Source organism: Sorex fumeus, unplaced genomic scaffold (assembly GCF_029834395.1).
Source record: "Sorex fumeus unplaced genomic scaffold, SorFum_2.1 ptg000002l, whole genome shotgun sequence".
NCBI lineage: Eukaryota > Metazoa > Chordata > Mammalia > Eulipotyphla > Soricidae > Sorex > Sorex fumeus.
In genome coordinates, this window is record NW_026606059.1 from 57,550,829 (window position 1) to 57,564,553 (window position 13,725).

The 13,725-nt window shown below is 47.1% G+C and overlaps 1 protein-coding gene across 1 annotated transcript in view; it reads left to right on the top strand.

Moving 5' to 3' along the window:
* Window positions 1-370: 370 nt before the first annotated feature.
* The window catches only part of FBXO32 (F-box protein 32), a 46,490-nt gene continuing 33,135 nt past the window's right edge, over window positions 371-13,725 (top strand). Inside the window, exons 1-4 of the mRNA XM_056107242.1 lie at window positions 371-820; window positions 6,594-6,706; window positions 7,564-7,613; window positions 9,955-10,047. Of these exons, the coding sequence (XP_055963217.1) occupies window positions 705-820; window positions 6,594-6,706; window positions 7,564-7,613; window positions 9,955-10,047 (372 nt within the window). The 5' untranslated portion in view covers window positions 371-704. The remainder of the gene's footprint in view (window positions 821-6,593; window positions 6,707-7,563; window positions 7,614-9,954; window positions 10,048-13,725) is intronic.

Consider the following 13,725-nt stretch of genomic DNA (forward strand, 5'->3'; position numbering starts at 1 on the left):
CTACCACCGGGGGAGACAGGCTTCCCAGGGAACTCGGGGGGGGGGGGGGGGGGACAGATGGAGCGGGAGGAAAGAGGAGGTGAAGAACCGATCTTCCCCCAAACCCGGGCTTCCTAGAGGCTCCCCGCGGCTCACAGGCCGTTTGACGCCCGGGACGAGGCCCCCGGGCTGCGCCCCCCTACCCCTCACCCCATCTGCTCCAGGAGGGCGGCGCTGGGGAGCCGGGAGGGAGCGAGGGGCGGGCAGTCCCTCCTCCCAGCCCCTACCAAGCGGCGACCCAGGCAGCGCTCCTTGCTCCCAGCCGTGCCGGGAGCCGCGGAAGGACGGGGACCGGCTTCCCCCCCCCCCCCCCCCCCCACCCCGAGCGCCTGGGAGCCCCGGCCTCGCGCCCACCGCGGCTTCAAGTTTCCCCCCAGGCGCGGGGTTGTGCAAGAGCGCGGGCGCGCGAGCAGCCGGCGCGGCGCAAAACAAGCCGAGCCCATAAACAAAGCCACGTGGCCTCGGGCCGGGGGCCGGGCTAAGCGCAGGCGGCTCTTCCGGCAACAAAGCGCCCCGGCCGGCTGCCCCGGATAAATACGGCGCCGGGGACGCGGCGCGGCACTCCGGCCGCCCGCGCCCGCACCCCCGCCCGCGCCCGCGCCCCCGACCGCCGCCAGCCCCGTCCGTCGCTCGGCCGCCCCGTGTGCGCCTCGGCTCGCGGTGCCATGCCCTTCCTCGGGCAGGACTGGCGCTCCCCGGGCCAGAGCTGGGTGAAGACGGCCGACGGCTGGAAGCGCTTCCTCGATGAGAAGAGCGGCGGCTTCGTGGGCGATCTGGGCAGGTGAGGGGCGCGGAGAGCCCACACTCAGCCGGGGGAGAGAGGGGGGACGACCCTCTCCGGCGACTGTGGGTGCAGACGGCGGGGGAGGGGTGGGGGGGCGAGGACGGGCGCCGAAGGAGGGAGACTCAGGCCGGGGTAGGATGACGTTGCCCCCAGGGTGCCTGCTGAGGTCGCCCAGAGCCACGGATGGAGGGTTTGCGAGGGAGGTTTTGCGGGGAGGGCGCGGAGATTTGGTTTCTGCTATTGTTGAAGTTCTGCTTCTCCGACTCCTCCCTGCATCCTGCAGTCCCTCTGAGAAACCAGCGAGACCGACGCAGGTCTTGTCGCCAAAGGCGCAAACTTAGCTCGACTTGGGGGGTACTTCCCCCCACCCTCTTACTGCAATCTCCCTGCTTTTAAAACTGCGGGAACGCGCAGATGGCGCGCCTAGGGGCGCAGGCGTGTGTGGGCGCGCGCGGGGCTCGGCCGTGGGCACCCGGCGGGCACCTGGCGGGCGCCTCCTCCTCCCAACCTTTCCCACGCGCCAGCGGCGAGCCCAAAACGATTCGGAGGATGCGTGACCATGAAGGCGCGGGCAGGTGGGCCCTGGTACTGCCTGTGGTTCGTGGTCCCCGCGGCTCAAAGCTGGGGACAGTGCTGGAACTGCAAGCAGAGGGAGCGGGGATGGAAGCCGCAGACGTTCTGCTTCTGAAGCACCTGTTTCCACTGTGGCCCTTTTGGTCAGTTTCTTTGTATCGTTACTGCACCAGCGTTCACGGTGGTGCGCTGAGAGCAGAGAGAGCCCCCTGGCTGTCTCGGGGCTGCCCCAGCAGTTTAAAAAAAAAAAAAAGAGCCCCAGGTCCATGGAAACTATGGCCTTCTTTGCTTCTCTTTAGTAATCAAGTTGCCCGAGAGTCGGTGGGACCCTCGCACGACAGTTGGCTTGCACATCTCTTTCTTTTGAACCTGGTGAGCCGAAAATGGAACAGCATTTCCATTTCCATTTCGAGATCCGGGCAGACAGCCGATCACCTTTAGTTCTAACCTCTCTGACTTCAGTGGGGAATTCTGCCTTGGGGCCTTATTTCCACTCACTGAAATTGATCTGTGTTTGTGTGTCTGAGCCCTTGCCACTGATCTTGGTAAAACCCTCCAGAAAATAGAATGATTTTGATCACTTGGCCTCCCTTTGAGTGCCAGTGCAGGGAATATATTTTTCCCTAGGGTCTGTCAAGAGAGACAAGAACCCCCTCACCTTCATGTTAAACAGAAATACGCTAAGCCAGGCCCTGGAGTAAACGTTTGGAGAGCACTCTCAAAAAATCTGATTGGTAGGACTTCCAGAAAAGTAAGAAAAGCCTCTGGAGGATCTTCCTTCTAGTCTAGCAAAGTAGAGGTTTCTTTCTTCTGCTTCTTAAGGAATGTGGATTCTAGCAGTGAGATACTTTGTTTCTGCATATCAGCAGAGTCTAGGGAGAGAGGGCAGTGAGTGGTAGGCTAGGACTCAGTTTCTCACTGAACTATCATTGTAGGATGCTCTCAATGGGCCTTTGGAGCAAATGCACAGCCCCCGGTTTGTGTAGAGATTCACAGGGGCTGCGTGTCTCTCTCTCTCCTTCACACCTAAATGAATGCCTCTCCCTCCATCTGAGATGATTTGGACCTTTCCACCAATAGTTAGACTAGGCTGATTGCACTAGTCTAGTCACTTTAATGCTGAGAACTGTGGCAGTCACCTTCAGTATCCCAGAGGGTGATCAATAGGGTAGCCGCCTGGGATTCTTGATGAGTCACAGAGTTTGGGAATCATTTTGGTAGCTCCTTAGCAAAGCAGCTGGCTGTTTGTTTGCGGAGTATTTTCCCCCCCAACCATTGTAAACAATCCCTTCCTTGCGTAGGATGTAAAGTCTGCCAACTTCTTAAAAGCAGTTGGCCTTCTGAGACCCAGGTTCAAATATCCCTACTGTTTTCCGTCTTGGGGAGCTTTTGCTGTGATGTCAGGTCTGGGCTGCGTGCCTGCCTGCACAGGTGAAGTTGAATGCCTCTCCTGTTAGGTGAAAACAAAAGGCAAGCCCTTTCTAAGGAGGGGCAGGGAGAAGAACCAAGCTCTGCCATGGCATGCAACACTTAACTAGTTTAGTTCCAAGTACCATTCTGCGGGCCGCTGGACAGGTGAGTCCAGAAGGAGGGCAAAGGGTGCATATGGAGTGTTCCCAATTGGAGGATGGTTTTCAGGCAGACAACCGTTTTGTCCTCATTCTACCCTGTTGATTCTGTGAGTCTTAGGACACAGAAGGTGGGGTCCAGCCCTGTCCTCCTGCAGCAACAGAATGTACCAAAGCCCGCATAAGCTGAGTGTCCTGATCTGCTACCTTGGAGGGGTTTCAGAGAAGCTTCAAAGTCCTTGCTCAAATGACTGAAATGACAGGAGATGGAAAATAATGACATATGTTTCATTCAGTGGGGCAGATTAAAAAATTCAAGGAAAGCACTTGGCAGGAGCCAGGGCCATCCAAGAATGCTTCAAGGAAGTGGCATAGCACAACTTCTCCCTCTGATTCAGTTCCCACCAGTCTGCCCTCAGGATGAGTAATCTCATCTGACCCCAGGCCACTTCTCCAAGCCTACAGTCTTTGCCTTAAAGAATTCAAATGTTGCTCTCCAGTATAGCTAAGGCTGGACCAGGAAGTAGGAAGTTTGCCTCGGTGCCCTAGATGAGTGGTATATAGGAAAATAAAAATAATTGTTGGGATTTTTATGAGTGCTCACTGTGTTCAGGGCATGGTTGGAAGAGCTTCTTTCTACGGTAGACTGTTTGTTTGGCTAGAGCACATGGGGGCTAACCATGTTTGGATATGTATTGAGTTTGACAATTTAGGTATGTACTACAGAAAATTAGCTTAGAAATCTCTTTGCCCTGCAGGCCACAGTTTTCTTAAATGGCCTATTATTACAATTAAATGAGAAATAGGACCCACCCACCCCCACCTTTATCACTGCTGCCAAAATGATCTTGTTTTGAAATCTTTCCTTCCACCTTTCCCTAAAGTGGCCTTTGAGAAGACTGGAAGAAGTCTTTGTTCTTATTCTAGGCCCTATAGTTGTAAAAATCAAGATTAGTAGGAATCAACTGCAAAGTCAAGACTTACCAGCTTTCATTGAATTTATATGAAAAAAACCTTTAAGTGGTTTTTGCCTATTATTATTATTTTTAACTCATTGTCATAGTTCCTAAATGGTGGTGGCTTTTCTTGTTAAAAATTTCAATCATAATTTTCCATTGGCTCCACATTTCTTTGAAATGGACATAATTGAATTCTGAAAATAGCCTCTAACTGAATATATTACTGCTTAAAAGAAAACATGTAAGCAGGCAACACAAACAGACCCTGAGGCCAGCCTTCCAGGCCTGCTTCTGGGGTCCAAAAACCTAATACCCACATGAAAAGTGCAGGATTCCTATGCTTAAAACTTGTCTACATTCAGCAGTGGGAGAGCATCATCAATTATGTCCAATTCTTCTTAATTAGCTTTGGAAATGAGGCCCTTGGACTTAAAGCAGGTTATTGTAGTTGCTATAAAGCAAGTGCTCAAATTCCTCTGAGGAATGTTTTCCATTAGAAAAGAGTAAGATGAAATATAAACACTTAAAAATTTCTGAAGGATGGTCTCAATCTATGGGCCGGGCTCTGACATTGGTCTGCAAAGTCTGAAGAGGGTAATTAAGAATAAACTTCTTTCATGGTTCTCACCATGTGGAATCTAAGCTGTAGGTTTTTGGCCATGGCACATGTATGTGTTTTCTTTAAATTCCGTCCTTCTCATGGTATTTTTTGCACACAACATGCTTTGCCTTTGCTTCCTCCCACTCTTCACGGCTTTGGTACGAGGTGGATCTGCCATGAGACTATCCATCTTTCCCCATTTTCTCAACTTTGAAATTTCCTGTTAGCTTAAAGGGCTCTCAACTGCTCCTTTTTTCCTTGCCACCTGACATCTGATAGCAGAATAGCCAGTGGGTTTGGACCCCTCTGAACTGTGCAGTTAGATATACACGCGTGGGTGACATGCAGCCCGAACATTCACCCTTAGCTGGCTTAAGAAAGTGCCTCCAGGGCCAGAAAGATAGGACAGCAGTTAGGGCCCTTGTCTTGCACACAGTCAATCCCAGATTTGATCCTTTGCATCTCACATGATCCCCCGTGCCCTGCCAGGAGTGACCCCTGAGCACAGAGCCAGAAATTAGCCCTGAGTACCTCCAGGTGCGGCCAAAAGAAAAAAAAGATAATGCCTCCAAGAGAGGTGATTTCTGCACTAATCTCTCTGAATCCTAAAAAGATGCAATTTCCCTGAATGAAAAGGAAAAAGACTAAAGATAGTAGGAAACTCAACAAATGGTATTAAGTAGGGGGGAAATGATCAAATGATCTATCATCCATCAAGATTATCCCTCTGGGTATATTGTTGGCATGTCACCTGTCAGCATTTTAGCAAGATACTTAGTGTTACATATGGAAGTGCTGTTTGAGGTACTACTGGGAACACCAGGAGACTGGAAATTGTTTCAGATCCTCTGACCTCTGTTCCCGCATCCTCACCCAATGAGAAGGAGCTGGGGATGCACCCATGTTACTCACCATTGTGTGTCCCAAATAAAAGATCTGAATCAAATAACATCTTTGATTCAATCCAGAACTCTTCATAAGGTGAATGAGCAATTAGCAGCAGCTGGGACACTCGCCTGCACACAGGCAACCTGAGTTCAATCCAGTCATTGCATATGGTCCCTGAGCCCTGGTTGTGTGGGTGTGTGTAAGGAAGTGAAAATCTGAATCAAGTTTTTTACTCCTTGGCATCACAAATCTTGTCTAACATACAGGATTTAACCCCCACAGGGAGGTAGGAGAGACAAAACCCATTGTCTCATGATACCTCAGTATTTTTGCTGCATACCTCCTGTGAAAATTCTTCAGCTATTTATGCCCGAGGTCCCTTGTATAATAGATGAAGGCTTAGTCACACCACCCCCAGTGACAGCTCAGCCAACCGGAGGAGACAGGGTTCAAAGACCTGTGACGTGGACAGTCTTCCCGGCCCTCAACCATTTATGAATTAGGAATTCAGCTTGTTTCATTTCAAGCCCAAGATCCTTTCCTCACAGCTTGAGTCTTGTTGATCAAGAAAAAATGACATGAATCCTAAACTGCTCTCACTGTACATTACACACCACCTAGAAACTGAGTTTGTCAGTCACAGCTTTGTAAATGGGATCCTGTTTTAAAGGCACCGACAGGAGCATACTAGTTAAAAAGAAGCTTGGGTACATTTTAAATAGGTGAATTGTATAGTGCATGAATTATAGCTCTGTAAAGCTATTTTTTTAAACAGCAGCTTGGGGTGAATGGTTTGGCCAAATGAGGGCATTGTGCATTACACTGGTTCCAGTAACCATCCTTCTCCCTCCCCCAATTCATTTTTGCTTAAAGTAACATTATGGTGCCCTGCATTGCTGTTAGTGAAAGAGTACAGGGCTGTGTGTCAAATACAATGGCAGGCACTGTTGGGGAATTCAAAAGCCGTCGAAAGCCCCCGTCTCTGCCTTCCACAGAAATGAGATGATATTCCAACCTATAAGAGAGAAGTCTGGACCTGTATGCATTTCTCTTGAGTGATTTCTAATGTTTTGTTTGAGGAGCGTGTATGTTTGTGTTTTATGACCTACTGTGTTATTTATAGAAGCAGCTCGAGTTCCAGTATAGCTGCTACAGTTTATCCCGTCTTCTTTTATTCCTAGTTACTGCAACAAGGAAGTTTTCAATAAGGAAAATCTTTTCAACAGCCTGAACTATGATGTTGCCGCCAAGAAGAGAAAGAAGGATATACTGAATAGCAAAACCAAAACTCAGTGTAAGCCTGTAGTCTAGAATTTAAGAAAGCTGTATGAATATCCTTATGATGGCTTGTTTGGGGACTTGGATGAGGGTGGGGGTGGGGGTCGGGTGCTGTGAAGATCACACCTCACCTGTTAGACATCTGCTTTAACGTTTACTCTGTCGTTGGCAGAGGCCCCTGGGCTCCACTCTCAGAAATCTGCAGTGCATTTTCTGAGTAAGATCTGTCGGTTCTAAAAGTTTTGTTTATAAGGCAATCGCTGCTAGTTGGGGTTTACCCCCTTTGCTTTTCATGTTCAGTTGACAGTTAACTGGGTCCTTGCACACAACATAATCCACTGAGTTAGTTCTGGTATGTGCTTTTTAATTTTGAACTATAATTTGAGACTTAGAAATAAATTTTTTTCCCTCTTTCCTTGTATAAATTCCATTAACATTTCTAGAGGCTGTCTGGATGTGTTAACAAAGCATAAAGTTCTATTAATAAGCAGGAATTACAGATCTTTCATTTAATCCATCTGTATTACATGGTTTCCTCATACTATCTGTTTTATTTCTACTCTTTGTAGCCTGGATGAGTTGTAGACTTGGCTTGGAAACAAACGTGTAGTTGGTATTTGTTGTTTTGAGCGGAGAGTGAGAGGAGAGGGGGCGTTTACCTCGAAGCTCAGGCCTACTCAATCTGCCAGTGATTTGGGTACTTCAGACAAAGACAAAAATGAACTCCAGTATTATAGAAATTATGAACTTGCATCCTCAGTAAAGTTTCTGTAATTGTTGTCAAAGCTTTTTATACCTTGAAGTAAAATGGAAAAGAAAGTTTAAATCTTGGGCACAATACAAATATTAAAGCTGTATTTTTTGTCTCCATAGATTTTCATCAAGAAAAATGGATCTATGTCCACAAAGGAAGCACTAAAGAGGTGAGCATTCATCTGATAAAATACATGTTTGGCCTTAGGTCTTCTTGGTCTACATAGTAATTTTGGGAGGAGTGGGGTATGAACAGAAATATGATACCAAGTAAGACTCTCTTCTTGGTATGGTTGGTGGAAGCTAGAAAGTCACTAGGCAGGCTCCCCAATCATTCAGTGAGATAATAATGTATATAAAATTACTTTATAAAGATCAATATGCCGATAACAAATGTAGAGTCAAAAGCCCTGGCCCCTCCCTCATGACTGTGCCTCTATTTTTTTGTCCTACAAGCTCTTTAGCCTGCAACACAGATATGTTTGGGCCCAGGAATAATCAAACATAGAAATGATTATGCATGCAAGTTTTTATTTATTTATTTCTAATTTAATGTAGGAGTACTGCTATTTATTTAGCCATTGATTAAGCTGATTGAATTGGGAGTGAACTCCATATTACTTTTTTTTAAATTTTTTTAATTGAATATTCGTGAGGTAGACTATTACAAAGCTGTTCATAATTGGGTTTCAGTCATACAATGATCCAGCACCCATCCCTCCACCAGTGTACATTTCCCACCACCAGTGTCCTCCATTTCCCCGCCACCCCATCCCCAGCCTCCCTCTATGGGAGGCACTTTTCTCTTGCTCTCTCTCTTCTTTTCCTTTTCTTCATTATGGTTTGTGATACAGGTGCTAAGAGGTCATGGTGTTTGTTCAGGGCATTGGGTATTTTTATCGGGATGGTAAGGCTGGAGTAGGTTTTCAGTTGGGTGGCAGCTTAGGGGTGTGGATATGATTGCCAAGGCTTCTGGAAGTACAGGGAGGTGTAGGCGGGGCGGGGGGGAGGTAGCCCATCCCAACCCCAAGAAAGCCTGGAGATTTTAGTTACAAAACCCACATACCCAAATTTTCAGCAGATTATATCTTGGTGAGGTCTGTTCTGAGACGGTGGAGTCAGACCAGGGGTGTGGTGGCAATTTTGGATTGTGGAAGCAAGCAGTTGCTGGGCGCTCCCAGGCCAACCCACTCTCCCTCTTATTTACCCTGGTCTGTTCAGCCATGCATGGGTCCGAGATTAACTACAGCTTTTGATCTCTTTCAAGATTTATTTATGTGTCTCTGAAGCAATACTGATAATAGAGCTTACAGGTTAATGCTGAAGTTGGTTCATGGGAGTGACTGCCGGTGCTTCCAGGAGTATTGGGAAGTGGGCAGAGGTAGCCCATCCTAACTCCAGGAATCCTGGAGATTTCAGTCACAAAACCCGCATACCCGAATTTTCAGTAGATTATATCTTTGTGAGGTCCGTCCTGAGAGAGTGTAGTCCAGCTCGGGGTATGGTGGCGACTTTGGTTTGTGGAAGCAAGCAGCTGTTGGGGGTTCTGTTTTGGTGGCCCCCAGGCCAAACCCCCCCTCTCTAATTTACCTGAGTCTGTTCGTCCGAGCATACAAGTTTTTAAAGCCTTCCCTGTGTGAGGCATGTAGGCAGGGACAAGACAACAACTAAACTTGTGTGGCGCTTTAGGGAAAAAAGTATGTATTATCTTTACAGAGGCCATTTTTTATATAAGTAGGATGCAAGGCAAGTGTGGTGGGATGAGAGCGTTATTATTACTCTCAAGGACTTTGGAGAACATCTAGTTCCCTCTGTAATTTGAGACCAGGAGAAGATCAGTGATAAACCAAAACCACCCATCTGCCTCTAAGTCATGGCTCTCTTCTCCTACTTCCTTATGTATTCAGAAGCAAAAGAGCAAAACTTCTTTTGATTCTCTTAGACCTTAAAATTCTACTTCTGTGGGGCTAGAGAGATAGTACAGCAGTTAGGACACTTGCCTTGCCCATGACCAACCCTGGTGTTATCGCCAGTACTCCGTATGTTCTCCCAGTCCCTGCCAGGAAAGATCCCTGAGCACAAAGACAGGAGTAAGCCCTGAACATACTTGGGTGTGGCCAATATAGAAAAAAAAAAATGTTTCTCATCCCAGGAATTTGTTAGTGACCAGCTGTCTCCACCCCAATCATCAAATAACCATTGTCCAGCTCACCCTTTATACACAACTAGCTAGAACTTTTCCATTCTTATGCACTCAGAGGACAAGTGTCACAAATGGTACAAGTCACAAAGAGGAGTGTTTGACACTGTCCTTGAGGTGAGTAGCTGCCCATCTCCTACATTACGTGGCTTTCCAGAAAGACCTTTTATAGCCTAGAGAAGAGGCAAAAGGCTATAGGATGCTGAAGATGAGCCTCAAGCTTGTTGGGTCATTAGATTCAGGTAGATGGTTCTGGAGAATGACTTGAGGAGCACAGAAGTCACCTCTGCATCCTCTCTTTTTGCCTCCAGCGTCATGGGTATTGCACTTTGGGGGAGGCTTTCAACCGACTGGACTTCTCAACTGCCATTCTGGACTCCAGGAGGTTTAACTACGTCGTCCGGGTAAGTCTTGGAACCCAAAGACGTAACCAAACTATGTCAAGTTGAATTGTTTGTTCACGTTGTCTAGAAATTATTTAACCCAGAAAAAAAATAATAACCTCTTAGAACCCTAGGAATTTTCAGAAAAACAAAATGAATCCCTGCATGTCCTTTTCCCACTTCATAATAGAAGTTGGCAAGCAAATTTCCCAGACACTTGCCTGGACAGAGCGGGCTGGCAGGAGCGGGAAGGCTGGACATTCTCATCAAGCCTGTCCAGGGTGGGATTCTTTTTCATAGCCTTATTCCTCTTTTTTCCCCCAAGCTCCCTTTGGGTTTGGGTCAGTGACTCAAGCTGAGAGTAGCTGATTGGGTGCAAGCCTCAGAAGTAGGAAGAGATTTTCTCCACCATGGTATTAGCTGGTTTGGTTGTGATTTTCCCTCTCCTAGGGCTGTAGCACTTCTCAGAGCCATGTCATGGAGCTGGAGGATTGCAAACTCTCAACCAGAGCAATAATATTCAAGCCCCCATGAGGCCTGGAAGGTTCACCTGTCATTCTGGTCAGCAGAAGGCAATTGGCCTGCTGAGGCTTCCTGGAAGGTTAGAAGCGCTAAGCTGAGCTGTGAGCACAGGGACAAATCAGTTCCCTCTCCTGCTGTACCCTCCTCTAGTCCCAAAGGTGCCCCTTGGCAGGGGAGTCCCTGCAGCCAAGGGCCAGGGCCAGAAAGAGTTGAGCTCCATGGCTAAGAACACAAGGGTTTCCACCATCTGAGTATTAAAGAAAGATAACCCAGATCTGATGTCCTGATTACCAGCTAATCAGCAATATGGTCAATTTTTCCTCTTATTCTTCTTCCTGCTTGTTTTCCCTTCCAAAAGAAAATAAATCAGGGCCAGATCCATAGTACAACAGGTAGGGCGTTTGCCTTGCATGCTGCCAACCCTGGATTCAATCCCTGCCACACCATATGGTCCTCTGAGCCCCTCCAGGAGTGATTCCTGAGTACAGAGTCAAGAGTAAGCCCAAAGCACCAAGGATGTAGTCCCTCCCCCCCAAAAAAAGAAAAGGAAAAGAAAGAAAATAAAGCAAAAGAACAAGAACAAGGGTTAGGGGTGGGTGTTACCATCTTATGCAATTCACTGCATTGTCCCCTTTCATCTTTTTAATAAGCTGAAGAAATAGAAAAATCTTTATGTTTAAGCACAACAAGCTCAGTTACACAGTGAATTTAGGATCAGAAATCTGGGGAGTTCGCAGTTGAAGCTGCCACGAGTTTTCTGTGAACAAATGATTGCTAATAAAGTGGCCTGAGAGCAGTTGCAGGCTCCACCCTCAGGTGGAGTGGCCCCTCTGACTTGATGGCCCTCTCTGGAAGGACTGAGACTAACTCCGGCCTCACAGAATGGGCAATAGACTCAGTGATATATTTGTTTGAGGAAATACTCTGCAAACCAGACCATGTTATGCAAAGTCAGCCACTAATTATTATTATGACGTGGTTACCAAGATGATAAATCTCTTTAAAATATTTTTTCAACTGGGCCAAGAGAAAGAGAGAGCTCGGAGGGCTACATGTACTTTGCTCTGGGGGACCCAGGTTCAATCCCCAGCACCCCGTGTTTCTCTGGGCACCACCAGGCTTCACCCCCACACACAAAGCCAGGAGCATCCACCAAGCACCACGGCTATGGTAACCCCAAAAAGCCAAATAAACTGGGGGATTTTGAACTTGTATCTGACAGTATCTAATTATCAAATCTATCAGGCACAGTTTTCCTTAAATAATCTCAGAGAAACTGCTGAGTGCTTTCAAAGTTTTTAACGTTCTGAAATAATGAAAATATTGCTATTTTAGGAAGAACAATCTTTTTTTCCCCTTCACTGTTAGAGTGCTCTGTAATTTGAGAAATAATATGTTATTTTTATACGGGACTTAAAACATTTTAATGATAGGCACCATGTTTTGAGGTTTTTCTTCTAAAGCACTCAGTGCCCTTCTCGTATATTCTTATCCTCAAACCAACTTTGCAAAGTAGTTTATTCTGGTATGTTTGCCATTTCACTACTTTGACCTCATATGGTTTGGGGGGTTGGGGTGGTGAGTGGTCCTTCCAAACAGTGTTCAGGGGACGTGTGGACCCCTCCCTGTGATCTCAGCCATCTGGGGACAGAAGTGCTGGGGGCCATCAGGACCACCCCAGCAGTGCTTGGGGACTTTCCGTCTCTTCTCTCTCTCTTTCTCTCTCTCTCTCTCTCTCACACACACACACACACACAGACACACACACACACACACACACACACACACAAGACCTGCAGGGTTTCAGGAAAGAGACAAGTGACAGCTGGCTCAAAAGCTTGCCATTTAAAAAAAAAAAAGCTTGCCATTTTTATTATCATATATGAATGTTCTGTAATTTTTTTAATATAGAACCAGTGATGTATGTATGAGGCCCCAGGTTCAATCTCTAACACCTCTAGGTGCACATGCATGTGTGTGTGTGTGCACGCACACACACACACACACATACACCACTGCAACAAAACATTTTAAATATAGCATCCATTAAAGCAGGTCTTTTATATCTTATTTTAATAGACTTTAGTCTATCACTCATTGATTCTATTCCTCTCCCTTCATACCCACCCTAATGTCTGGACGACAGTTTTAACTGTGGGTTTTAAAGAGGGTTGTAAATCTGTAGAAGCAGTGACCTCATTTGTTTTAGGGACCGGAAGATAATACAGTAGTTAGGGTACATGCCTAGCATATACCTTGTTTGATCTTTGGTGTCACATGGTTCCCCTAACATTGCCTGATATATCCCTGGAGACCCCAGGCACTGCTAGGTTCATCAGCTCCAGAGAGTTCCAGAAACTCCAGTCCTTGGGTCCTAGCGTCCTAGCACTGAACCCCAACCAGGTTGTCCAGTCACACTTGAGAATGGCCCCCAGGTTCCCTGAACACCATTTGGGAACTCCTTCCCACCCTCAAAAATTTTCTTTTCTGTTGTTTTATATCATACCTCAATACCAGTGGATTCCACATTGTTAGAAATTTCATTTGGGAACTCGAGAGGATTGCAGGGCTGGGCAGACTAATGATGAGGCTGGAACTCGGTAACCCCAAGCTCACACTGACTCTCCCAGGAGGGCAGAGAGACCTGCAGAAACAGTGGATCTGTCACCAGCAAACCCAGAGGGCATTCACACAGCTCCTCACTAAAGTAGCTCTCAACCCTGGCTGTTAGTAGACTCACCTGTGAAGTATCTTTGCCTACAAAAACCCACCTGGAGTGGTCAAAGGGCTAGTACACTGGGTTAAGGCCCTTGCTTTCCGTCCTAGTAATCCTGATTGGAATCCTGACCCTGCCTAGGGTCTCCCAAGTACCGCCACCATTTCCTCTGATCACTGAGTCAGGAGTAGCCTCAGAGCATCACTGGGTGTGACCGACCCAGCTCTCCCCCCTCCACAGAAATTTGTAGCTGCTTCTCATTGAATTCCTTAAAAGTGCCTAGTCACTACTTAGAAGTATCTTGCAGTTGGTCCTAGTGTTTTTTAAAATTTGGGGACCAGCCCAGAAACTCCTTGAAAGCTACTGTTATATTTTCCATACATTTGAGCAGTGCTGAGGGTGGAAACACAGTGCCAGGGGCCAGACTCAGGGCCTCGCCAGACTAGGCATGATCTCTAACC